Source organism: Varanus komodoensis, unplaced genomic scaffold (genome assembly GCF_004798865.1).
Source record: "Varanus komodoensis strain SLA01 unplaced genomic scaffold, ASM479886v1 scaffold2, whole genome shotgun sequence".
NCBI classification, from domain to species: domain Eukaryota; kingdom Metazoa; phylum Chordata; class Lepidosauria; order Squamata; family Varanidae; genus Varanus; species Varanus komodoensis.
The window spans coordinates 28,204,303-28,230,895 of NW_025335568.1; the positions used below are offsets into that span (position 1 = coordinate 28,204,303).

Sequence of the window (26,593 nt, forward strand, 5' to 3'; positions counted from 1 at the left end):
CTAGGGTGGAACCCTTCCATCAACAGAAGGCATATCCTGGATCTAATTCCTTAAGAATGTGTGTGTGTGTATAGGAAGGGAGGTTATATTCTATTTTCCATGTTTCAGTTTACATTTCCATTCTCACCAGCCATCCTCTACATAAGACATTTATGCAGCCAAGTGATCCAGGATGATTAAACATATTTTGTTATCTTTGTGGTCTAGTACTGCACAGTCCACAAAACTTGATAAACAACATATATCTTATAAGTCCAAATGATCCAGGGTTTAAGAAACAACAAATGATTAGTAAAGAATAATATTCATAAAACACAGTGAGTCTTGGTTTGTACATACCCTGGATTTTGAGTTGCCAATTCCCATTTCCATATCCTTCTGAAGCCTTTTTCTCCTGCACTTGAATAATGAAATGATCCTCATGAAGAAATAAATAAAAGACTTGGGACTTGGTACAAGACTGAATGGAGGTGGCAGAGTTTTTCCATCATCAAAGTATGATAACCAGAGCTTAGAGCGTGCAAATTTCCATTCCACATCACTGTCATCCTGTCAGAAACAGAGAAAATGCCTATTTTTGTGCAAATATTCTATTTATGTACTGCTTTGCTTCTTGCTATCAAAACAACTGACATATTGTTGGCAGTAAATATTTGCTTTCTGACACTTATTTCACAATTCTGTCAGCACAAGTCAGAAACATCTTAATCCACATGCACTGAATACAGCAGGACTTGTTCTTCCACCCCTACATCACACATCAATTAAGCTCCTGGATAAGTCTTTCAAAACTTCCTTTGTTTGTTTTTATCTGGGAGAAAGCAGATTATGTCTGGGATCCAAAGAATGTTTAGGCACTTAAACAAGCTTAGCCACAGCCTGTGGGTTTGTTGCTTTATTTCTCTTGAACAACTGTCTTCCATCCCTGTAACACAAGCCTTGAGGATTCTCTCAGTCTAAAAACTGGACTACTGAGAACAGAAACCTAGATTGTTATCGAAAGCTGGACAGTAGAATACAGTGAGTTATAAATTCAAATAATGTACATTTTAATTGAATATGGAAGGGGGCTGCTTGGACATGCCACAACTTTCATAAAAGACAGAGGAAGCTGAGCTGAAGGTATTATCAAGTTCAGAACTAGAAAATTTCATTGTTTGCAACCTATGAAAAGACTGTGTAGTACAACAGTAACACTCGGAAGTCTCTGAGTGTTGAATCCTCACTCAGCCATGAAGCTCTGCTCACTGGATGACCACAGGCAAATCACTCTGTCTCAGCCTAATCTATCGCAAATGGAGGAGAGGAAAGAACCATGTATGTGTACGGACTGGATCCCCTTCTTCCATAATGCAGCATTCCATGGTGGTTACCTCAGAGTCTGAATATGAACTGGAAGATGAGGCAGAGTCAGCATTCTTAGCTGAAATGTGAAGGCCAACAAGCCCCAAGTTAAGTGGCTGGTCACTTCTGGTTCTGAAAGAAATGCTGTTGAACATGTAGGGCCAGATGGGGAGGGATGTAACATGATCAGTCTCATTGTCTGATGTCAGGTCAAGAGAGAAGACCAAATGAGTAGAATCTTGACTTCCCCTCATCTGGCTGACAAGTACCAGGAATCTCCCTGAGCATGTAACTGCTCCATTTGTTTGGGAAATGAGAAGGGGATTCAGTTTGGAATCAGCTTCTTAGCATGAGCAGAGATCTCCTCAAGCAGCTGGCTTCCTAACTTCAGGAATAACTTCTGCAATACTCCTTTCTGTATCCCAAAGCCAGTTTGGCTAGCCTGCTTTAATATAATACTGTAGTTAGCCTCTTGTCTTGTTCTTCTTGGAAGGAGAAAGAAAAGGGAAGGGGGTGACCTGCTTCTGACAGTTTGTGCACTGATCTCCTAAGAGCCATGGTAAGATAAAAATCTAATAAATATGACACACACTTAAAGTACAATCCCATAATGCCAGGCATTCCTCAGCTAGTGTTGTTTATTGGAGAAATGCTTTGAGTTTTAGGACTTTTTGGCTAAGCATGCATAGGATTCTGCTCTTTGAACTGTGCTCTTACACCCACTTTTCTGAGATTAAGTCACACTGAACTCACTCAGATTTATTTCTGGGTTAGGCACATATAGGACTGCACTGATAATCACTCTTAAAGCAGCACTGAGCTTCTTAGAATATTCTAGCACATGTATAACATTTTCATTTATTAAGAATAATCATAATAGATTGTAAAGAGTTACTTTTTAAAGTTCAAACATTTTTGCCAAACCTCCGCACATCTTCTTTGCATGTTATTATCCATGTTCTTATCCTTATCCACATTATTTTTATCCCTGTTGCTATCCTTATATTACTGCACCTTGTTTAGAAAACATTCAGATTAAATGTCTAAATGCTGTGTGGTGCCATCCTGCTGAATTCAAAATAAAAAAACTTTCTAGGAGATGAAATATAGCTGCCATTAGCACAAGGACTTGTGTCAATTTAAGTTAAAGCCCTACCCATATCCATCACTCTACAGATTTAATTCCATCCTTGGATGTTTTAGGATAAACATCAATGAGTTTCTAATATGCATCTAAGATTAGACTCAAATGTGGTAAGCAAAAACATGCTGAACAATGAATCTTATAGTAATAGTTTAGTCATCACAACATTCTTGCACTTTCCACTCATACCAGATATTAATCTAAGTAAGTGTTTAGAGAATAAAGGCCAATGTAGATTGTGCATAGCCTTCACCATTTTTAATTTAAAAGTAAGAAAAATTGAGCTACAGTCATTTTCATTGTATTAAAAATAGGAAAAAAGCACATAAGTTCCATGCTGCTATGAACCTGAACGTTGAACCAGTCTTTGCACCAGTCTTATTTTCTGAATACTACTGTGCAACTAAGCAATCTGTATATATAAGTGACATTATACCACAACTGACAATTTACAACACACAGTTACACACTTCTAGCTACCACTGAGAGTACAGCACACAATCCATAATCTACAGCAGCAAATAGTTGGGTTTCTGTGCAGGGATTTCTCTCTACACTACATGTATTTGATGGGAATTGAACAACCTTTCTTCTATGAACTTAACTAATCTGTTAGTATCTAAGCCTCATTATTTCATAATAATTTATTTCACTGCATGTGCATTCATTTTTTAAATGTATAAACATTCTAGCAAAAACTGATTAACATCAGAACAAGTTATTTGGGGTAAGGGTTTATGGAGGAACCGTAAACATGTTGGCATATGACTGAAATGTTTCAGAGATGTTTAAGGTAAAACAAACAGTTACAATATTTTTTCAGTTAAATTTAAGATGGAACACTTTGATTAATATTTGTGGAACTTTCTAATATGTTTGTAGCTACCATGCTACAAAAACTGTTGCAAGTATCTCATCTTATTGTTTGGTCTTATCCCTGTTTTCAAAACAGAATAAAAGAAAACAAACAATGCTACATGTATTTCAAGTTCAAAATATGAAGGGGACCACAGTTTGTGATACTTCTGTGTCACATTCAGATAGATGCAAAGTATAAGCTTCCTAGCTGTTCATTTGCTCCCTTATGTTTATAGATCCCCTTCACCTGCCTGAAAGAAGGGAGATACGCACAACAAACTAAGAGGTCTCTGAATTTTGGATGATTCTCCCATTCCCCCAAATCTCCTGTGCCCCTTTCCACATTGTCAAGATAGGCCCACCAACCCTGCAGGAACTGCAGTGGAGACAAGAGGACAGGAAGTTTTCCATCTGTGGGCTTCCTTAAGGCTACAATCCTCTGTACATTAACCCGAGAGTAAGCACCATTAAACTCAATGGAACTTACTTCTGAACAGACATGTATAAAATTGTGGTTAAAAACTTTAGGATCTAGACTGCTATTTTTATGTAAAGGTGTACAACAATTAAAAATATAGTTTTTTTCACTAAAATAAAAAAGTATTGAAACTTACCTCAATTTCTTGGTATGAACTGTTGATCATAGCAATCAACATGTTGAGTAAAACCACAACCATTGTTACGTTGTATATTCCATATAGTACATAGCCAATATTCTCAATGAATTTATGATCATATTTGAGGACAACTGATGTCACTTCTGATAAACCAAATATTGACCAAAATAATGTCTTAAAGCTCTCTTCAACTCTGCATGGAAGAACAAAACACTAATGTATTCTAATATAAATACTTCCATGTAGTAATTAGTTTTTTGAAAGATCATAGATGATTCAAAATCCCAGAGTGAAGATTTAATGCAAACAAGATGAATACAATGTGAACTATTTCCCCTGTGCATTTTTTGCACATTGCCAATTATGTCTGAGACTGGTGAGCTACATTAACAGAATTAAGTTTGACATGGAAAAGTCGTATGTTGCCTCTTTTCTTTCTATAGTAGGATGTTATCCTTAATAGAGAAAAATTACAGTTCTCAAAAACAATAGCAAGGGCTTAAATAATAAAAGGGTTTATTCTTTCTACCAACCGCTTGCTTAAACAGTATACAGTAGTGATTCTCTTTATACATCCACAATGAAATAACCAACACAGAGACGTGAATTCAGCATCTCTTTTCACCAGTGGGGGCACTCCCCTAAGCAAAAACCTGCTCAGGAGGCATGGAGCAAGCTGGAAGAAGGAGGAGCCAATGGAGGCACTAGACTAAAACTAGACACATGTTCCCTGTCTTGGTTTGGGTGGTGGTGGGGAACTTAACCCCACACAAGTTCTTGCTAGTACAGGGAAGGAGTACATCCATGTAAGGCAGATCCTGAGTCCAATTCAGAGTGTCATGAGCTCTGAAGCCCATTAAGTTTAATGGAATTAAGTATTCTTTATTCTTGGACTATAATCAGTGTGTAAAATACTTAAAGCCCGTGGTTATTTTTTTAACGTTTTTAAATGCTGACTGCTTTGTGCAGTTGCAGAATTACACAAAGTTACTGAACAAATACTGTTAGTGTCCATTAGAAACATAGACGGCTAGATATGAAAGATTGATATTGTTTGTAATGCTGATTTTATAGCTAGTTATATCAAACTTGTGAAGACATTTCCCCCAAATCCAACCTATAACTACCTCAAATAAAGAAAGAGTATAGAAAACAAATTGTGGAAGGATTAAAGGTGGTAGGACCTAAGAAAATGCTGGAAACCCAACTATATGAACATCACACCTTAGTGTCTACCATAATCCAGTATTGTGTAGGCACAATATACATTTTTATGCAGGAGGAATGGAACAAACAGAGACCACAAATGTGATCCAACAAAACTCTAAATCAACCTGTGATTCAGAGGTGGCATAAAACTCCCTGCAAGCAGAAAGTTGTTGGTTAGGTAGCAATGCCTGAATAAGGGCGAACAACATACATCCATTGCTTAGTGCCTACAGCATCAACTGAATCGTTACTAAATACATAAAACAATTCATACAATGTAAAACAGCCAATACAAAGGAAAAACTAGAACCTGAGCCTTCATTTCACTTTCCTTCACCTAAACTGTAAGACTTTTCAATGGTTCATAGTTTTCACTGAGACTCACAGATAACCAGGAGTTCATCGAAGACGTTTAAAAAAATTCAATTTATTTTATTTGAGAAGACATTTGCAGCTTCTGATCAAGTCAATGACTCCAACATGCAGAATATAACTAGTCAAGATACAATGCCTTCATTTGCATATATACATGTGCCATACCTTATCTCTGATGTGACCATTGTATGGTTTCTGGTCAGTTTCTTATTTCTTGTTTCCAGCTGTAACCAAGACTTAACTACACGCAACCGTATTTTCCTACATTTAGCCCACCTTACCCTTGCCCCACACCTTGCCTTTGTTGCTTTTCATCATTGTCTTTTTAGATATATCATCATCTTGAGGCAATAACTTGTCTATTTTTGCCTGTGTAATTATATAAGACACTATGATCTGAATCTCTCCCAAGGAAGTGAAGAATCACTATGAGGTAGGTGGCTGTATAATGCAAATGGTCAGCTGACTGCGTCAGAAACAGGGAACAAAAATAATTCTATTCTTTTTGTATAAACACAACTCATTACTTACGTAGTGAAGGCTGCATTTACTTTGGCTCCAAGATAGTAGGAGTACAATATGAACATCCCAATCATAAATGCAAGGAATACCATAATAAACAAGACCATAAACTTGAAAATGTCCTTTACAGTCCTTCCAAGTGAAATCTGCAGTGGGCCAAAACTCTCATTTGCTGGTAGAATATAAGCTATCCGTGAGAAACTAAGCACAACAGCTATTGCATAAAGACCTTCGGATATGATTTGAGGATCAGATGGCAGCCATTTGTCTCGAGCTGAAAGAAATGCCATAAATGAGAAACAGGGTTATTTTATCCATTTTTCATTATGTTTTCAAACAACTAAATATCAGGCAGTTCTGTCTGTATATCTTTATAAAGATAAATGGATATGGAACGTATAAGTTTTTTTAGTAATTAGCATTTACTTATATTCTCAGCAAAGTTTTCCATGTGCCAGTCAAATAACAATTCATAAGCCATCTCCTTTAGACTTCAGCTCTATTCTCCTTATAAAACTATTTAAATATTAATTACACCTATTTTAATAAATTTTCCAGATAGATTTTAATTTCATGCATCCCTCTTTAAATTCCAATGCTATTATGAAGGACCGCAATGCACTATGTTCCACATGAGATCTTATACTTAGGATTAAAACAAGATTGTTAAAGAACAGCAGTCATAAAATTATTTATTTAAAAGGATACTGACAGATTTTATGTATGAAAAGATGGCATCATCTTTGAACTTACCATAAGTAAAATATTCTATATCTGGTGGAAGTGTGGCCACAGCGAGGTCTGGCTCTTGAATGTAATTGTCCACGTAATGCTGTGCTTTTGTAGCTTGCAGAAATGCTAACAGTCTGGCTGTAAAGGCAGCAATAAAAATAGATAACATCCCAAAATCCAGAACATTCCACAGTTGCAAAATATATTCCCTGGGTCCTTCTAGCCAGAGCTCCTTGCATTCAGACCACATCATACCTAAAAGAAGAAATGTAATGAAACACAGTAGAAATTTTATTAGGCCACAGTGCAGTACATATTTACATGGGAAGTAACTCCACTAACACAGTGAGACTGACTTCCAAGTAGACATGCATAGGATTGCATTGTCAGTCTGCTAACAAAAATGACACACACATGAGAATTATTTAGATCTCTGCAATACTTCCTTCCCACAATGTAAAACATAGAAGGAAACATGTAAATCTCATTTAACATTTGTCACATAGGAAGGGCATGCATATTTTTATATTGCTATATGAGCATGTGGCAGAAAGCCGCTACTAATTTCCACTGGGTGCACCATACTAATTTTGTCCAGACAGGATCATGTAAAAAGAATCATAGCAATATCAGAAGTTTGACCAAGGGAAGGTGGCAAACTGGCATTTTCCACATTTGATACCCTTACTCATGCTGTTTTAACATTCTTACATCACTGGAGCTCTGTGGATCAGAACCACAGACATGAAACTACTATAACCATTCCTGAAATGCAATAGTAATGGATCCTTTATGAAGGTGGTGGATGAGGAAAATGCTGGACTTCTTAATAAAGGCAAATAAATTGGGCTGTGATAAGTGATAGGGTCTTATCCATAGTGCCACCTAAAGTTTAGCATGCCTTCTCCAAAGATATATACCTGCCCCATGTTTGTTGACAGTTAGCAGTGGGTTATTTATGAGTGCTTTATGAGTGCTACGTTTAGATCGCAATTAACTGGCCTACAGTTTGTTTTCTTGGTTTTACTATTTATTTATTTAGTGCATAGTTGTATTAAGACTATTATTACCAATCCCAGGTTTTTATGATGGGAGAGATATAAATAGAATGTTCTAAATAAATCTCCCTGGAATCATGTATATAAAAGCATAATGTTAAATATGTGGGGATGAGCTGCAAAGCAATTCTAAATCAGAAAGTAAGGGAAAGATCATGTTCAGTGAAACACAAGATCTCCCACTGCATGTATTACTTTCTAAATCCATTATGGGATGGAAGGAAAGAGAAGTACCCAATCCCAAGGTCCCTTCCTGATCTCATTGCTCTTTTGAAGAAGAGCTGAAAGTGCAGTTCATCTCAAGCAGGAACTAACAGTTTAAACAGAGGCACCAGATTGCTGTGGGGGGCCAGTTGTTATTCTCATATAACACCAGTCCTCCATCAGCTTCACTGGCTTCCAATTGAAGCCAGGGCCCAATTTAAGGTGCTGGTATCAACCTACAAAGCCCTAAACGGCTTGGGACCAGGATACCAAAAGGAACATCTTTTCCCTACATGTCCACCCACCCCTTAAGATCTGCAGCAGAGACCCTGCTCTGGGAGCCCTCCTTGAAGGAGGTTAGGAGAGAACATACTTGAAGGAGGGCCTTCTCTGCTGTGGCGCCCTGGCTATGGAATGCGCTCCCCAGAAAGGTCTGCCTGGCACCGGTTATACGCTTTTCTGTACCAAGTCAAGACCTTTTTATTCTTTCATACTTTTATTCTTCCGTACTGAATTCATCCTCAAAATAGGTTCCCAATAAATATATGGAGCTCCCTTAAATCTTTTTTAAAAGTTGCAATGGATAAGGAGTCACCAGCCTCCCCTGGTGAGTAATGTAAATTTTCCAACTAGATTTTAAAGGCTCTAGAGTCAGGAAACAAACTTTGGGACTACCCCAAATTTTGGAGAAAATAAATTGTGTTATTCCCAGAACTTCCCAGACATTCTTAATTCAATTGAGAAATAAGGGCTATTACAGATTCAGCAAGCTAATCTCTTTCCCTATCCATTTCCCTTGCTTCTTGAAAAAAGATTTCTTTTAAGGCAAGAAATATTTCTATCCACATGCATTAACTATTTTAATTTGTTTTGAACAACCAAGGCATGTGGGAGTAGATCTGGTGATTAAACTGAAACAAAAGCTCTGGTGAGTATATTGAAACAAAAACAAATACCCTTTTCTCCTTGTTTAGTGTCCAAAACATCTACAGATTTCCTGTTCTACAATCTGTACACTGAACTATGGCACTGTGTATTAATACTTGTACATGTCTGATAGTACAAGTGTCTGCCTAGCATCTACTGCTACAGCAGCATAAAACCTGTGGTAAAAAACAGTTTTATCTATAGGTTCTATAGAAACAAATCAGGTAATAACCAAATGAAGATAAAATGAAATACATACCAAGCACCCATACCATGATCAGCATCTCTGTCCATGTGAACCGAGTAGTCTTAACCCTAAAGATCTGTTTAGGGTAATCAATAACAGTCACATTTGGTAATACTGAAATGCCTTCAAATCTGTCTGAAGCGTTGAATACCAGTAGACCCAAGAAAATAATGAAGGATGCTGCATGTGCCACAAACTTCATAAATGGACTTCGGAGAACTTTTCCAAGCTGAGAAAGCAAGCATAATATATGTTTTTGTCTGGTTTGTTTAAGCTGTGTGTGCTTTCACTTTTACCACATAATCCAGTGGTAGAATACGCCTGTAACTAATGCTGTATTTCAGCTGATGAATACTTTTCCTTATCAAGCAACAGCTGTATTTTAGAGTCATCCCTTTAGATTATTGTTGTGTATGTGTGTGTTGTTTTGGAAAGCACTTTGGGACTATATTTTAATGACGACTGGTACCAAAATGTTTAAATAATTCAAGTAAATCAAATGAATGAATTTTGGGGTCCCCCACTTCAGAAAATATTACCCTTCATGTACAGTTAAGCTGGTGTACAGCTCTGAAAACTGTCCTCAGTTCATTCTCATTTTACTTTCCAGCCCAACCAACAAAAATATACATAAATATTAAAAATAATTTTAAATTTGTTAATCTTTACTCTATTTGTTCAATTTTATTGTATTTTATTTCATACAAATATTACCAAAAAATACATCCTGTGGGACTGTTGATGGCCATGTTTTTCTAGTCTGAAAACTGGTAAACAGAAAAATAAGGCATACTGGACCACTGGGCACAATAACATTCTTTATTTTTTCCAACTGAGGCTAGAGGCCAGCTAACCAAGTTTCAGAGGCATAGTACTCAGCATGTTAGTTTTGCTTCCTTGGTTCCTTTCAGGGTAGTTTCCAGCAGAGCAAGGGGTAAAAGAGCTTTTAACCCTCCTCAACATTTAATTTTTACCAGCTCAGAAACTAAGCAGGCTTCCACAAGGAAGCCCTCTCCTCCACACCCTGCACAGAAATCCAGTAAGTTACTGGAGAAAACGCTCAATTCATGAAAAAAAAATCCCTTCAGGATTTCTACTCAACATGAGACAATCAAGCTGGAGTTGGTAGTAACCATGCAACTCCAGTGCTACTCCAAACACCTAATATATATCAGGGTTGGCCAAACTGAGGCTCATGAGCTGCATGCAGCTCTTGGAGCTTATTTTGCAGCCTGCTACTCATTGCTACGGGCACCCACAGATGCCTAGTTGCCTCTTGCTGCAAGTCCACCTGGCAAACTACAGCTTGTGATCTGCTAAGCAAAAAACAGCCAATCAGCCCTGTATTACTGGGTGCATAACAATGATCACCATCCCCCATTGTAATCCCAGGCAGTTACCAAAAACTGAGTTTTATCAAGCTGTTGTCCTCTTCCTGAGTTGCCTGCGGTTTACAAAAGCTAATCAGACTAATAATATGTCTTGAGCTAGGCATCAGTGGAAAATGACAGCAGCATTATGGCATCTCTCCTTTAAGAGCGGTAACCAGACCAACATAAGGCTTTCTGAAACTAAATTAATGCAAAGAAAAGAAATGCACAAAAAATCATGTACCCTGCTACATGGTGCAATCCAGTACCCAACAGCAAGAAAGGGAAGGCCCAGCGCAACCACCAGCACAACCAGACACTTGATAGCTATTGCCTGTTCTCTTAATCCTAGGAGGTTTTCATACCAGATAGTCAGAAGCTGTTGCTGACAGTTTGGATGAGCAACAAACTATGGGAAAAGAGAAGAAAATCAAGTTACACACTGCAGCACCTGTAATGAGTGCAACAATTCATCTTTCTAATTCCCTAAGAACATGGTTCAGACAAACAAAAGCATTGAGATGACACAACTGACACAAATTCTTAGCTTAGACTTTCTGTGAAATCTTTATGGACCTGTGAATAAGGAAGCAATTCCATCCTCATAACTAACCTGGCTGAAGGGCCTCAGGAGGCAAGGCGAGTGTTGCTGCACCAGCAAAGATAGAGACACAGTGGCAGGATAATTTTTGCATGGCAGGATATATCCCAAACCACTCACTGAAAGCTCCAATGGTGTCACTAATCCAGCAGCGGGGGGTGGGGGGGGGAGGTTGAGTCACCAGCTCCTACACCTTTTCATGCCTCAGGATCTGATGTGAATTGTCAGTCACTCCCACTGCAGTGAACGTGGTGTTGCATCTAGTGTTAAACTAACTCACATCTCATTCATTTCAATGAGCCCAAATCTAAGTAAAACTAACACTAGATATGACAAACCGGGAAGGGAAAAGGAAAGCCGTTTCCTTCTTCCAGCTTGTTCTGAGAGAAACAGAAGAGACAAGCATGTGTTGGTTGCTACCCCAGCACTCTCCCCTATTGCTTGCCATGATGTAATGTGGGATTGCTCTGCCCCATATCACAACCATTAGGATGTCAGATCATGTAGTTCTTATATGTGCTTTGCTCCCTAAAAAGAGGTATCATGCTAAGCATTTCACATGAAATTGTAATCCTCTCTGCATATATGTTCTAACCATAATGAGTACTGTGTCAACATGAAAGAAAGGGATAAGACTGTGAAAGAGGTTATAATCATTTGTATCTGTCCTAGCAATTTTTCCACAGGGAGTGTGGCTGCTTTTAAATCAGGGGTTTCCAATAATACAGCCAGTGAATGGCTTCATATTTGGCACTGAATCATTTCTAAAAGAGTTTCTGGGGGAATTTTAGAAAAGGACCACTAGCCAGAATATTTTAAGTAATTTAGATGTAGTTGTGGCCAGTGATACCTAAACCATCAGTGACCAAAACATGGAGACAGAAGGGATAGGAATACTCAGGATCAGAGTTTCCCTCTAGCAGTCACCAGTGGAGTCACTTGGCAGATTAGTAGCTATCACTGATTGGAACCAAACTACAGTGGCACCTTGGCTCATGAACTTAATCCATTCCAGAACTCTAGTCGTGACCCAAACTGGTCATGAGCCAAGTTAAATTTCCCCATAAGATTCAATGTAAATAAGGTCAATCCATTCTGTAACTATTTAATATCAGAAAAATGTAAAGCAAGTGACAAAGAACAACAAAGATCGCAGTCATCTCCCCCCCACCACCCCCAAGCACAAGCATGGACATATCCCCCCCCCCACAGCATGGCCATGATCACACCCCTCATCCCGGCACGCTGGGGGTGGGGGGGAGAGACGGGAGCGATTGCGGTTGTGCTCCTGCAGGAAAGACAGGCACTATCAGGGGTGCGCTGGTTCAGAAAAGACGGGCATCGCGATCTCAGCCATCTCCCCCCTCCCGCCCCCAGCATGATCATGACCATCTCCCTAATTGGGGGGGGGGGGATGGCTGCAATCGCAGTTGCCACCCAATGTGGAGTTCACAACCAGAGTCAAAATTTTTATGAAATTTTTGTTCACAACCCGATTTGGTCGTGAACTGAGGCGTTCATGAGCCAAGGTACCACTGTATAGGGATGGATGCAACATCTTAATATAAGATGCTCTTCTGCACCCACACAGCATTTGCATATGTTCAATCAAAGTTATCATGGTTCTTGTAGAAGAGCTTGTGAAAAGTCTATCTGAAGCAATATCACTCATCAAAACAATGGGAATAATGTGGGCATTCTCTTTTACCACCTTTGATTTTCCTAATAAAGTTCACTTATGAATTGGAGGCATTTGTACAATAAGAAAATTAGTAAGACTTCAACACTCAAGCATTGACTTTGTACTGAGATCTTTTTTTTCTTTCCCACAGTCTCATTTTCTATTCTTTTCCTCCCTTTTCTTTTCTCTTAGTTTATGATACACTGTTTTACATTGTTTTAATAACTGTGGTTTTATTATTGTATTATTGCAATTTTATTCACATGTTTAAATGACAAACTTACACAAATGAGTCTTTTTTAAATCTCCTAATGGCTCCTGAATATACTGATTGTTACTGCCATACAATTTCATGCTATTATTAGATTTGTTTATTTGGCATGTTGCAGAGTTGCTAACATCACAGTAACACTTCTACAGGCTCAAATGAGATTGAAGAGATGTATTTTCACAAACTAAAAATATTAACAGTTGCTCTTTTTGGGTGAACTTGGGAATCATATTTTAAACATGCTGCATATGTATTATTTATTTTTTCATATTTAAAATTTGATTCTGTGTACAAAGAAGAGAGAAGCTCATAGTTTCCTGGCAAGTAGGAGCTGCAACAACTTGTTGCTGCATTGAGCACTCCTACTGAATATTCCAGCCAGTCAGCCATGCTTTCTTCCAAGATATTCCATTTTATCCACACTATGTGACAAATCTAACAGAAGGATGAAAATTTGACCTTCTCTCAACACAAGTCCCTACCCCCTCATGCTGATACTGGCTTGAGCTGACACAAATAATCATTTTTTTGTTTTTAAAACAGGCTGTGATTTGCATGCTTTTGTGGAATTTCCCAAATCTGAAATTACCTCACATCAGAAAACATTTCAGATTAACATCAGAAAATTCAAGATGACCAAGGAGGGTGAGAATACGCACTAAGGAGGCAATGCTTTGATACTTCTCATGTTAAATGCTGCAACAAAAATCAACAACTTATCTAATGTGTCAGCCTCAATTTTTACCAGCTGTGCTCCTGGCTCCAAATCTGGGCAAACATTTCAAACAGTTGTGTAGAAGATCAAGCTCAACAAAATTAGTTTTCCAGTATCATGAATCCCTAACACATGCATAAACATTCCAAGCTTGGATTTTCGTGCCCCCAGCCCTACTCCGGTTAGTCAGTATTCTGAAATTACTGCATGATCAACTTTCACTGGGATGTTTGGGCCTCTCTCCTCACCCATTTTGTGTGTGCACATGTGTGTGTGTGTTTTGCCCCAAGCCTGCTAATAACTACCTCTTCTGCACAGCCAGTGTGGTTTTGACCATACATGGGTTGGCACTCTGGGAATCAGTTTGCTATTAATATATACAAGTGAGACCCTGCAACAAAATGTCAGCAGGGGAAGGAGTATTTCTGCCTTCTACCCTCAGAAAGATCAGTCCAGGTGAGCTGGCCCAATCCACACCTTCAAAGGTTTGCATTTACAGTAGCCTCTCAGAGACCTAGCAGTGTGTTTTTAATGTCTGCAGTGAATCCTGGTGTGACTTGTGGGTGATTCAGTGAGGCAGGGTAATCAGAAATACAGTGCATATTTACAAAGTAACTGTTTGGGAGTGAATTTATCCACTTTTCGGTCTTCTCCTCAGTTTCCTACTTCTGTAAAACCTTCTTGGATTTCTGGGATATGCTATTATCATAGAATCACAGAATAGTAGAGTTGGAAGGGGCCATGAAGGCCATCAGGTGCAATCCTCTGCTGTTGCAAGACACCAATTTATACCATCCTGGATTATACTACAGGAATCAGTACGTACTCCTAAGACATCCCTGCACTGTCCCTTATCTAGGTTCACAGCAGCATGGGAAAGTACACTTCATTATATTACATTATAATCACATTATTACATTACAGTATAAAAGCAAAAAAAAAAAAAAAAAGCTCCTGTAGCACTGCCTTGGCTATAGATTTCATACTGTCACATCTATGTATGCCATTTTAAACTGCACATTTAAAAGTGATGGGTTGTCACAATGGCACTAGCTTTCTGGCCCTAACAGCATTAGCACTTCTGGAACTTGATACCAACCTATGGGGCATATTGTTTAGCTGAATGGCAAACTAGAAGTATGCTATCATCTGTAAGTAACCAAGGAGTGCATGCCTTGTATACTCAGTATGAAGGTGCCCAAAAATTTAGAGTTTTTAGCATAAAAGAAGGATAGATAAAGCTACTAGCAGTAGTTTGTACAATTAAATAAACCTCCACATAAAGTCTTTAAGAGGCTTAAAAATAGCATTCATATATAAAAGCAATTTGTAGCATTGTTGAATTTGCTACCTGCTAATTACTTGGCTGCTAAATTAGTAAGCATTTCCAAAATAATTAGTGAGCACTTGCACCAAACAGAAACAAATTATGTTATGACTTTGCAATTACTGAAGATAAAATCAGAGACATACTCCAGCACATGCATAAATCTTGCGGCATATGTATTTAGACTTCATTTTAGACTTTTTAACTATGTGCTCCTTAGCAAATAGTCTAAATATTCTCAGAAAGTATTCAGTAAGTTTTGTGATCAGTGTACTTATAATGTATTTTTGGTTGTCACTAGCTAACTTCTGTCAGCAAAATTCTATTTTTCTGTCTTTTTAATTCTCACAGTAGATTTGGCACTGAGATGATCGTGGGTGGGGATCAAGCAGCAGGAAATGAAAGTAGAAAACTTTCAATTTCCCAGCAAAAAATTTAATTTATTGATGTGATTTTAAACAGAGATCTGTTCTTTACCTTTTAATCCACTTCGTGCTAAAAGAATTTCTTAATAAGATGGTGTGTGTGTGTGTGTGTAAGAGAGAGAGAGAGAGAGACTCATGAGCTTTACCAGATCACTTATTAATGCACTTTGCCCCTGTAATGGGATGAAGGAGAGAAAAAGCAATAATCATCACTTGTAAGTTAAATGTGCACTTAAAACAGTGAAGATTGGGACGGACTGATTTCCATTTAGAGGTTCTTAAAACACAAATCACTCCTTACTGAACAGATAATCGCCTCTGAATGGGAGCTGCCTTTCTTCTTTATTTTAGATTTACAGTTCATATCTGGAATGCAATTTTGCCAGGAGATGATAAAGCAGGATGGACAGGATAGCCTGCCCAGAATACAATGTAATAGAATATGTCCCTCCTGACAATCTGACTATTGCTGTAAAAGAAGAAATCTGTAATACTAAAGAAAAAAAAGATAGTAGAAGTGAAAAGCGCACTAAGAGGGTATATAATGCATAAGGCAGACACAATCAGGAAGTTTCAGCAAAGACAATAAAAAAAGTAATTGTACTGGCATAATTTAAAGGGAAAATCAGAACAAGATAAAACCCTCCTGGGTAGTATGGAGGGTCCATCTGATCAGCACCCCATTTTCCACAAGGGATAAACTTGATGTAATAGCCATGCCAGAGATAATCTACTTCTAAACATAATGGTTTATATACCTATCATAGCTATTTGCTATCAACAGACCATCATGAACTTGTCTAACAACATAATAATTCTAACTTGAACACAGAACGTTTTTAAAAGAATACAGAACACCTTGGAATAAATATGCTTCTTCATATTAATTCATATTATGTGAAGAAACAAACTGGCAACTTTTAAATTTGTCTATTTTCCCCACTTGTAACCACTTACAGATAAGAAAACTCAGTGCAAAAGAAACAGAATTGTCAGTTTATATTCAAACTGCCTTTCAGAACCACTTCAAATGGAAGCTACAACTAATAGTAATACATTAATTGCTATGGCTTGAATTATTTTATTGCAATGGGGCATAAGAGGAGGAGTGCAGGGGTGGTGCAAGGGCGAGTGGCCCAAGATCACAGCCTCACTGATGCTTACAGAACTATCATCTTGCCAATCCTCTTATCCATGATGTAGTGAGAACAAGGCATGGCTGTTGTCTTAATTTGCTTTTCATGATTTTAACAGGCAAACTGTGCGCACACACGCATGTACACACATGCACATCCACAATAATTAGATCTTGTACAATGGTCCCTATTGTCTTTTTATTTAAAAAGTTCAATTTCTCATCTGCCTTACCTTGACATTTTGACAATAAGTTATTCCAACAGAGGGCTGAGCCCATAAAATATTATCTTACAGTACAGTCTGTATGGTGACTAAGGTTATGAACACAGGTAATTTATAACAGTGTATCATGCTTCTTAAAAGAACAAGCTCCATACCTTTTTGACTTCATATTTAATTGCCAGTTTAACACGGGTCAAGGAAGCTCTGTGCCTTTGTGTTTCAACTGGCTCAGCCTCCAAATCTCCATTTAGAATGGCTTCTACCTCTTCAGAATCTCTGCAGAGATCAAGAACACCGACTACAAAATCCTTGCACTGCATTGATAACTTGCGATAGTCATTCTAGAAAGTAGAAATGTAAAGAGAAATAACCCTTGATTCATTTCAACAGTTCAGCAATACAAAAATGTACATTTATTTAACATGAGTAAAATTGTGCTCCATTTTTGCAATGGTATTTAGAGACAAACACCAATATGTATGCTGAGGTAGGAAATGATTAAAAAGAAAACATCCAAAAAGAATTAGCAAGAACGTTTATCTAGATTGTCACTGCCTTCGTTAGGATCCGTTGTCCTAAAATTACTGAACTTGTTTTTTTGCCATACCACACACAGTTTCTAATGTTTTAACTTTTAGAGAATGTACACTAAACTTCTCCTTTTTGACCTCAACATCAGTAACAACACTCATAGTGTCTGACCTGTACCACACATTTCATCTTATTCTTAGGTCACCAGTTTTCTTTCCCCAGGGATTCTGGAGTGGTCAAAGGACTGAATGAAGTGTACTACCATTAACTAAGAACAAAAATTGCCATATCTCAATTCAGTCAACGTCTTCCACAGAACTCCCCTATTCTGTGAAGGCTTTGGCAGTACTCATTCCTTGTGCTTCCATAATTCAAACTGTAACTGAATGTAAGCTTGTGCAACTGAAACCATAATATATTGGCTCACTGTCCTGCCTTTTCTTCCTCCATGTTGTTATTTGTTATTTCAAATTTTAGACTGCAAGCTCCTTGGTGCAAAAGCTTTTTACCTACCTATTCTATCTCACCCCATGTATGCTGATGGTCAAATAACAATATACAAAGCGATTAAACAAGATTCAAGTTTGAATAAAATATATATTACAAAAGAATTGGAATGGGGAAAACCCAAAGAATCAGCTACAAGCAAAACAACAGACATCTGATCAACTTGGCCTAAAGACCTTTCTGAAAAGACAAAGCATTATCTCGTACCAAATCAAAAAGTATTGAGGCCTAGTAGACTTCTCTAGAGAAGGCATTCCATAACATTGGTGTCACAGCTGAAAAGACACTGCTTCTAGCAGTCACCCATCTAACATAAACCAACAGTGGTATAGTACAAGGCCTCGGATATTGCCTGACTTATATTTTACCCTACATAGAAAGGCTCAGTGTGGTGAGCTATTGGCAAAACTTGTAACAGTACATTAAAATATAAAATTAAGGCATTGAAAAGATTTAAATGACCCTTACTTATTCTCAGCCACTAAACATTTTCCCAAATAGAAAAATCCCTGCAGCACTTCCAGGATATACTGAATGTGCAGATTTCATTTTATCTTTACTTTTCTGCATTCCAATGATATTTTCCTGATTTTTATGATTTTCTAATCTCTCTTCAGCCACAGCTCTCAAAGTACCTTACATAAAAACTTTAGATATAAATACAAAACAGCACTCAAATCCAATGCTCCAACAGCATGTGTGCATACATGCACACCCACCCTCACATACAGCCCTACCAATTTCAAGTACAAAAGCAAACTGGACTGGCAGTTGAATTTTACCAATACAATCACATTGCCAACCATTGCACCACAGAAAGCCAGCCTAGGGGATACAGGACAGACTTTGAAGCACAACAGCGCTTTCCTCTAACACACCAGAATGACCACAAGGCCCAGGAAGGATGACCAAGGGACTACTACTACTTCCAACCAGCACAGGGCACCAGAGGCAACTATCTCTCTGCCTAATGGCAATGGTAGCTGTATGCACCATGTTGGGTGCAAGTTGATTTGTTTGCAAATCTATCCATGTACTAGCTCATCTTTCTTTTCTATTACTACAGTTGTCTGTCTCTTACCTTCCACAGTTCTGTACAAATCTGGTATCACTATCTGTCACCTTTAAAAAATCATATTTTTGTTTAGGCATTCCTTAACACAGAATTCTCATTACTAAATAGTTCTTCCTTAGCCTGGTTGATTTTACTAAAATGATGCCGAATAGTATTGAAAACAAATATCCCTTCACACCCACCTCTGCCATACACACACCAGAACTGTGTTTTAAATTACATTCATACTTGCCTTGGGTGTCTTATCCTCCTCCTTTTAATTTTGGAAAAATCATTGTTGCTATTATCAATATGAACTGAACTTATGAAGTTACACCCTGTTTACCTGTCCAAAGATCACAAAAGTCTTTTTAAAAAGCCTTAATTTCAACTGTTTTCTGTTTCCTAAGCTTGAAAACACCATTCTCAATCTAAAACTTTACCTACTATCCATAAGTCACAAGATTTATTCATCTTTTAAACATTATTTATTTCAAATTATCTTTAGGCTCCCTTAAGGATGGAACCCTCTCAAACTGGTGTGAGTAAATTGAGTTGTTAAATATGTAGGATGAGTACATCCATGTGAAGTTCAGATTCTCTGAAGCAATCCTCTGCATATGAATGAAATTGTATACACACTTTCCTAGGAATAAGTTATTTCTCAGCATACACATATGGGATTGCACTGTAAATCATAGTTCAATCCCGATCAATTTACAAGCTCAGCATGCTATAAAGTGATATGGTTGGCTTCGCTCAGCTAATTCTTTCAACTTGTTAGTTAGTCATATGAAACAACTCTAATTAATTGATTACAAAAACTGAAGCTTTAGGAAAAGCCATGATATCAATACTAAAATCATGTTGTTGTACCAAGTATTCCCAGCTGGCTCTTGCACAATACCCAGGGAGTTGTTTCTCTACTGAAAAGTCAAAGAAGCCTCTTTCCTGTTTTGTTCTGTAGAAAATCTTTGCATATAAAAGCTGTAATTCACAAACCCCTTGTTTCTATTGACTGTAATAGTGTAAAAAAGGTGGAATTATGCACATAATATGGTTAATTTAAGTACAACCATGCCAGGAAAAACGTATTTGTATCATCACTATGACAACTGCTAAATTCTAACTATTAATTTTCACCTTGGAGACAAAACAGTCATTAATTTAAATCTGTAACAAGCAGCTAGATCTTTGCGCCATTTTTACGCTCAGGTAGGTGCAGAGACCCCACTCTAGACTGAGAATCTAGTAAAGGGAACAATAGTAGGGTGCTTTTAAGATCTGGATTGGTAGCACTGTGCATATTCTAGAATAAAAAAGAAAAATGTAGCAGATAGATACAGAATTAATGTTTATTTTGACTCCAGGCCCATGTATCCTAATACTTCTTTTCCCATGCTCTATACAATTGTATGTTTACACAGCCCTTCCTTTCAGAAGTTTGTGTGGTATCAGGTTTTCTCCCTTTGTATCAGTAATCTTTTCTTTACACCAAATACCATTTCTGATCATGTTACTGCTACCCCTAGCTACAATTCAAATTCTTTGTACTTAGCTACTCATATATGAAAACTTTCATGGCTTTTCTCAGTCTACCATTTCTGCTTATATTCAGAGAAAATCTCTGTTACTTCATCTCAATTGCTTCATTTACTTTTTCTGCAAGTGTGAAATACATTTTCCAACCATTTGCCTACCACAATTTTTGCAAATCCCATAGATTTTGAGAACATGAATGCAAATTTTAACACATTTGATTTTAACTTTGATTTCTGCATTCTCTTCTTCTCCAATACACATGCCCGACTTTTTCTTGCACTGAATATTGCTACCCATTATTCAACTCAAGTATTTCAGTTCAGTAAAAGGTAAAATATTTACTTCACAGTCTTCAGGAAGTAGAAGACTGAACCAAGCAGATTCAATTCTGTGGCCAATTTTCTCACTGGAATTAATGGAACTACACCGTAAGTAACTCAATTCAGCCTGAAAGTGCAACCAAATAGATACCACTGCAGAATAACCCCCCATTCATTTCAACAGAGCTTAAGTGAGGTTCAAATACAAATACGACTGTTCTGATGCAAACACGTGAATGAAAATGATCAGATGGACAAGGCGTTGTAGATTTCAGGAAAAAGTAATTCTTCTCTTTGCCATTTTTCTGCATTCTCTTTTTATATTAAAGAAGCAGCTTCACTGTATTATTTAATTAATATTTATGCCACCCATTAGTCAAAGTGGGTTTCTGGGCAGTTTACGAATTTTAAATCTGACTTGAAATTAGTCATCGTAATTAAAAAAACAACAACTATTTCTCACCTTATATTCTCTGAAGGTTATCTTTTTATGGTAGAAACATGCAATCTTACGTACTCTTATTAAGTAAAATGTATATAGTTATTTATTAGATTGAGAAGCTGTGCCCTTTGCCTGTCAAGCATTTGGTGATGTACCGTGATTGTGAAAACATTAAAGCTTCACATATAACCATGAAACACAGAATAAAGTAAGAGCAGAATAATTTTTTAATAACCAAACTTTATATGTCATTAAGGCTCACCACTGCCGTAAAAGTTATACTTCATACTACAATCCACCAGAAGGAGTAACTCTCAACTAAGCAATTACGCAAAGCTAAGAGTGAAAACAGTATGATCTGTAAAATGGTTAACACATTTTGAAATTACTTGACAAAGAAACATACATTTATTAGAAATAACTGAAGCCTACCAAGTGGGCTTTCCTAAATGCTTTTTGAAAATAGAATGTTGTTCAGTGCTTTTTGACACTGATTTTTTTCTATTTTTGTTGATTTTGCTAGCATATACTTGTAGAGCATTTAGAGGTGCAAACCAGGCATTTCTCTTTTCCTGGCCACTGTTTGAAAATAGGTCTCCCTCTTCCTAAGCCCCTAATCCTGTGTTAGATCTGCTCTCACTCAAATACATAGAAAGCCCCAGCTAGCAAAACACCACCCACATCTTAGACATTATAGGGAAAGCACAGTTCAGCAATAACAAGAAAAGCAGCATGCAATTGCATTAATTCTACCAAGCCAAAGAGAATACAGAAGGAGAATTTAGTGTTCCATGTACCATAAAAAATCTTTTTTATTTTTCCAGCAAAAGGCTTCAGCTCCAGCTGGTAGATTTATTACTGCTTTAAAATCATTGTATGTATTTTTAAAAACTCTGTTGAGCACAGTACAATACTAAAAAGAACGCTTTAAACATTGGAATTGCTACAAGTCATGAAAAAGTCACAGTCTGCTGGTACTGACTCTTATTCAATCTGTTTGCAAAGGAGTAGCCATGTTAGTTCCAACAAAAAAGGAAGGAGGGTCATTTTAATGACTTTAGCTGTCATGGATGGCAGCCTATTTCATCAGATGCATAAAGTGTTACGTCATGCATTTGAAGGATCTATGGCTTGTGCTAGAATACCTGTTCTGCATGGAGATGATTCCAGGTTCAATCTGCAGCATCCCAGGCAGAGCTAGAAAGAATCCTGCCTGAAAACAGGAAGAGCCACTGCCACTCAGTGGCTTCAGCTCCTGTCAGCATCGACAGTAATGGACTAGATGGACCCATGGTCTACCTCAGTAAAAGACAACCTCTTATGTTCTTATGTTCGTCTAAATGTTCCTATGATGAAATGAATCATTGTCCAAGAAAGTTTATGCCACAATAAATCTGCTAGTCTTTAAAGCGCCACAAAACTCTTTGTCGTTTAATCACTCAAGGTTTTCTAAGCATTATTACCTTCCATCTAAACATGCCAAACTTATTTATATATAAGATCTAATAATGTCTGCTGCATTTCCTTGAAGAGAGATAATCAATGAGTAGCAACTACTCTTCTTTGAAAGCAGATTGTGACTTAATTAAAATTACTGCTTTTAAAAAAATAAATAAATAAAAGTCATGATCTACTGAAGACTCCTGGAATTCATCTATTTGTATACTGTTGGGCAGAGGATGAAGACAGGTCAATCATTATGATTGATAACATCTTTATCCAACCCTTTGTCCAAAGAGCTCTAGATTACCTGTCCTCTACAACAGGCCTTCAAGGCACCCCACTTACAAGGGTTGACACTGGAACACTAATTATGGTGAAAGGGAGTTTATGTACAACATAATGTAAGAAGATTCTCAGAAGTCTCAATAAGATGCAACCGATCAACATCCTCACATAACTTTAGTACAGTAACTGTCATGAGCTGGGGTCCTCCTCCTGAGTAAACACGCTACTCTAAAACTCCTTTTTCAAACAGACTTTATTGTTACAAGACTCTCAGTTCATCCAGAGTGAAACATTCAGCCCTCTTTAACATCTATCATTCCCTTCAGTTTTTATAAACCCTGACATATAAAGTATTTGACTTGCAAAAGCTTTAAACATTCATCAGTTGGGTTCTACAATGCAACTGAGCTGAACTGCCCTATCACTTGGCTCTAGCTCAAAGAGTTTAAGCTGTACATTGTGTCTGGCTCTGCAGTGTTTCTTCCATGTTATTAAGTCACACACACACACTGTAAATAATACCCATTATGTCACTACCATCACCCACATACTCCTAGCACTCCCCCGACACACACACACACACACTTATCTCTCTTCACCACTCTCCAGACTTGGAACAGGCTTCATACATTAAGGTGTTTTCCTCATCTTCAGAGTAATTTATGGAAAAGTTAATTAAAGAAATGTATTCCAGCAGTTACACAGAATGATCCTATTAAAATCTTTATTCAGCTGAATAAAAGTGCTGTTTGTATAAATGATTTTGCATACAATGATTTTGTAATGTTATGAGGTGTGAAAAAGAACCCAAACAGCATAAAAGTGCAGAACTAAGTAAGGTTCGGTTCATCAATGTCTTACTAATGAAAAATCTGTAAAGTATAATCAAGCATTCTGCACCAACCTAACGAGCATAAATGAAAAAACAGAATGATAGCATCTGTCCAGATTTGAACAGCTGGCTCTTAGCAAGTTAGTACATTTCTGGGAAATAAATAAGCATGGTGCTATTTTGATAAGGAAATGACAAATGCGCATTGCTTTCATAACATGTAAATACCAGCATTGAAAAGGTGTGGGAAAAAAACTAAGAAAACTAAATTGGGACCTGAAAACTGAATGCTGGGTCAAATAACATTATTTCAATTGAGTTCACTTCAATGAAAAAAATTATTTACTAAAAGGATGAAAAAACCTGTTTTCATCCATTCCAGGAGGAATGATGTCTCTTTTCTGATCACGCTATGCAATTAAGTGAAGTATTTTCATTTAAAGCAAAACTGTGTGTTTTAAAATATCAAACATCAGAGCAGCAACACTGACAGGAATAAACTATGGCAAAATGAGGTGAAGTGTTTGAATCCACTGAAGTTGATAAAGCAGACCAAAAAGGTATGAAAAAGCAATGCCTTACCTTGAATTCTTTTTCAATATTAGCCAGTTTGGCAAGCTCATTACTAAGTTCTAGAGCAGTGAGAACTGGATCTTCACTAGACAGGGATAGATAGGCAGGACTTGCCAATCCCTTATATGCATTTATCCTTGACCTGGAATGGCTAAAAGAATCAATCTTTTGTTTCTCAGTACAATCATTGCATTTGCAGAAATAATCATGAGGTCTCTCTATCCTTGCCCCTTTCATTAACAGCATGTGTACCACCTCATACTTCTGACAATGGGCAGCTAAAATGATTGGGGTAATGTCTGGAGAGAAGCGGGTTCCATCTTCATCATAAGAATAAAAGTCGTCATCCTGGAGTTCCTGTTCACAGGGACTCAGAGTGAGCCGCTTGCTAGCTGCAAACCCAGGATGATTTAAGATTGCTTCCACTATCCGGACATACCCTTTGCTGATGGCAAGCAGCAGTGCATCTCCAATTCGTGCCAAATTCTCCTTCTTTAGCAGAAGTTCTGTCACTTCCAAATGTTCATTCCCAACAGCAAGCTGCAAGGCATTTTGGCCCATGTAGTCAACACAGTTGACATTCAATGTTTTTGACTCTTCCAACATTTTGCGTACCACAGGGATGTTCCCGTACTCAGCTGCGTCCAGAAAGCGCTCCTCCTCTGCTGTGAGGCTTGTGCCCCTCTCGTTGAACATAAAAGCCGGACCTCTAATTGCTTGCCGCCTTCCTTTTTCCCTCATCACAGTCATACGCCTCAAAGAAGGGCTTCCATCAATGTACCTAATGTGCAGAAACAGTAATATGAGAATATTTTATAGCTAGCATTTCCTTGGCAGTGCCTATTCTGAATCTACACTCTTATGAGATTGCATCTGGATTATACAGAGACATAACAGAAGCACTCACACAAACCACTATAAGAGCCCAGATTTCACATCACACAGAGCAACACTGTAATGTCCAGCTTAGAAAAGCGGGCAGTCAGTTATCACAGCAATACAGTGGTACCTTGGCTCCTGAACTTAATCCGTTCCAGGACTCTGGTTGTGACCCAAATTGGAGGTGACCCAAGTCAAATTTTTCCATAAGGTTCAATGTAAATAAGGTTAATCCGTTCTGTAACCATTTTTTTTAAATCACAAAAATTTGAAACAAAGTGACAAAGAACAAGAATGTAACAAAGATTGCGGCCATCTCCCCCCCCCACCCCCGAGCATGATCGCGATCATGCAGGGAAGATGGGTGCAATCGCGATTGTCACCTTATGAGGAGTTCGCGACATGAGGCAAAATTTTTCTGAAATTTGGTCGTGAACTGAGGCGTTCGTGAGCCGAGGTACTACTGTAATGCTTTGACATGTTTCGAATTGCAGGAGCTTGGGTATCTATCCTGCTCCAACAACTCTGATGGTTGGTTTAGGCTACCATAAAGCCCAATTAATACATTGCCAGGTCTCTTCCTAAAGACTTATCCCCGCTTCCCCGCTTGCCCGTCTTAAACTCTCTAAAAAGACTGGATAGAATTTCTGGTGTTTAGATACAATAGCAAGCTCCATAATCAGCTAATCAGCAAAATATATCATATGTGGACCCTTCTTTTAGGTGCCTAATTCCATAAACATAGGTTGCTGATTATGGATTTCTGAAACATCAGAAACAAATCTTTGAAACTTCTTCATTCTAAGCACTCACCAATAAAATATTCTAATTACTTGGCTCTTGCCTCATATTTCTAAAAGCATGGTTCAGAATCTTTTATGGTGCTTTATCTCCAGGAAATATGTCAAAAGAAAATATGCAATAATCAATATACATTGTAATTCCAACCCAATGAAAGCAGCTATTCAAGTTCAATGTTAATGAAAACATTATTGCTTTAAGAACTACTGTTAACAGAATGCTCACAATCCAGCCAAAGTTAAACACTCTGTAGCTCAACTGATTTCAAAGGCAGAACATTTAGATTTCCTGCAGATAGAAGCAGAACCAACACGTGATTAATTTTGAGGTAACTCTTATCTAGCTAATATTTGTTGGATATAACCACCTCTTTCAATATCTTCAGGAAGGTAAGGTTG

General features: G+C 37.7%; 1 protein-coding gene across 3 annotated transcripts in view; it reads right to left on the minus strand.

The window, feature by feature from the left end:
- The window catches only part of TRPC3 (transient receptor potential cation channel subfamily C member 3), a 53,286-nt gene that overhangs the window by 9,803 nt on the left and 16,890 nt on the right, over positions 1 to 26,593 (minus strand). For all 3 annotated transcript variants that reach the window (XM_044428867.1, XM_044428868.1, XM_044428866.1), the window contains 8 exons: positions 24,525 to 25,296; positions 17,142 to 17,327; positions 10,852 to 11,016; positions 9,250 to 9,466; positions 6,823 to 7,056; positions 6,079 to 6,343; positions 3,961 to 4,156; positions 340 to 549 (listed from right to left, as the gene is read on the minus strand). In XM_044428867.1, coding sequence (XP_044284802.1) covers positions 340 to 549; positions 3,961 to 4,156; positions 6,079 to 6,343; positions 6,823 to 7,056; positions 9,250 to 9,466; positions 10,852 to 11,016; positions 17,142 to 17,327; positions 24,525 to 25,296 — 2,245 coding nt within the window. The remainder of the gene's footprint in view (positions 1 to 339; positions 550 to 3,960; positions 4,157 to 6,078; positions 6,344 to 6,822; positions 7,057 to 9,249; positions 9,467 to 10,851; positions 11,017 to 17,141; positions 17,328 to 24,524; positions 25,297 to 26,593) is intronic.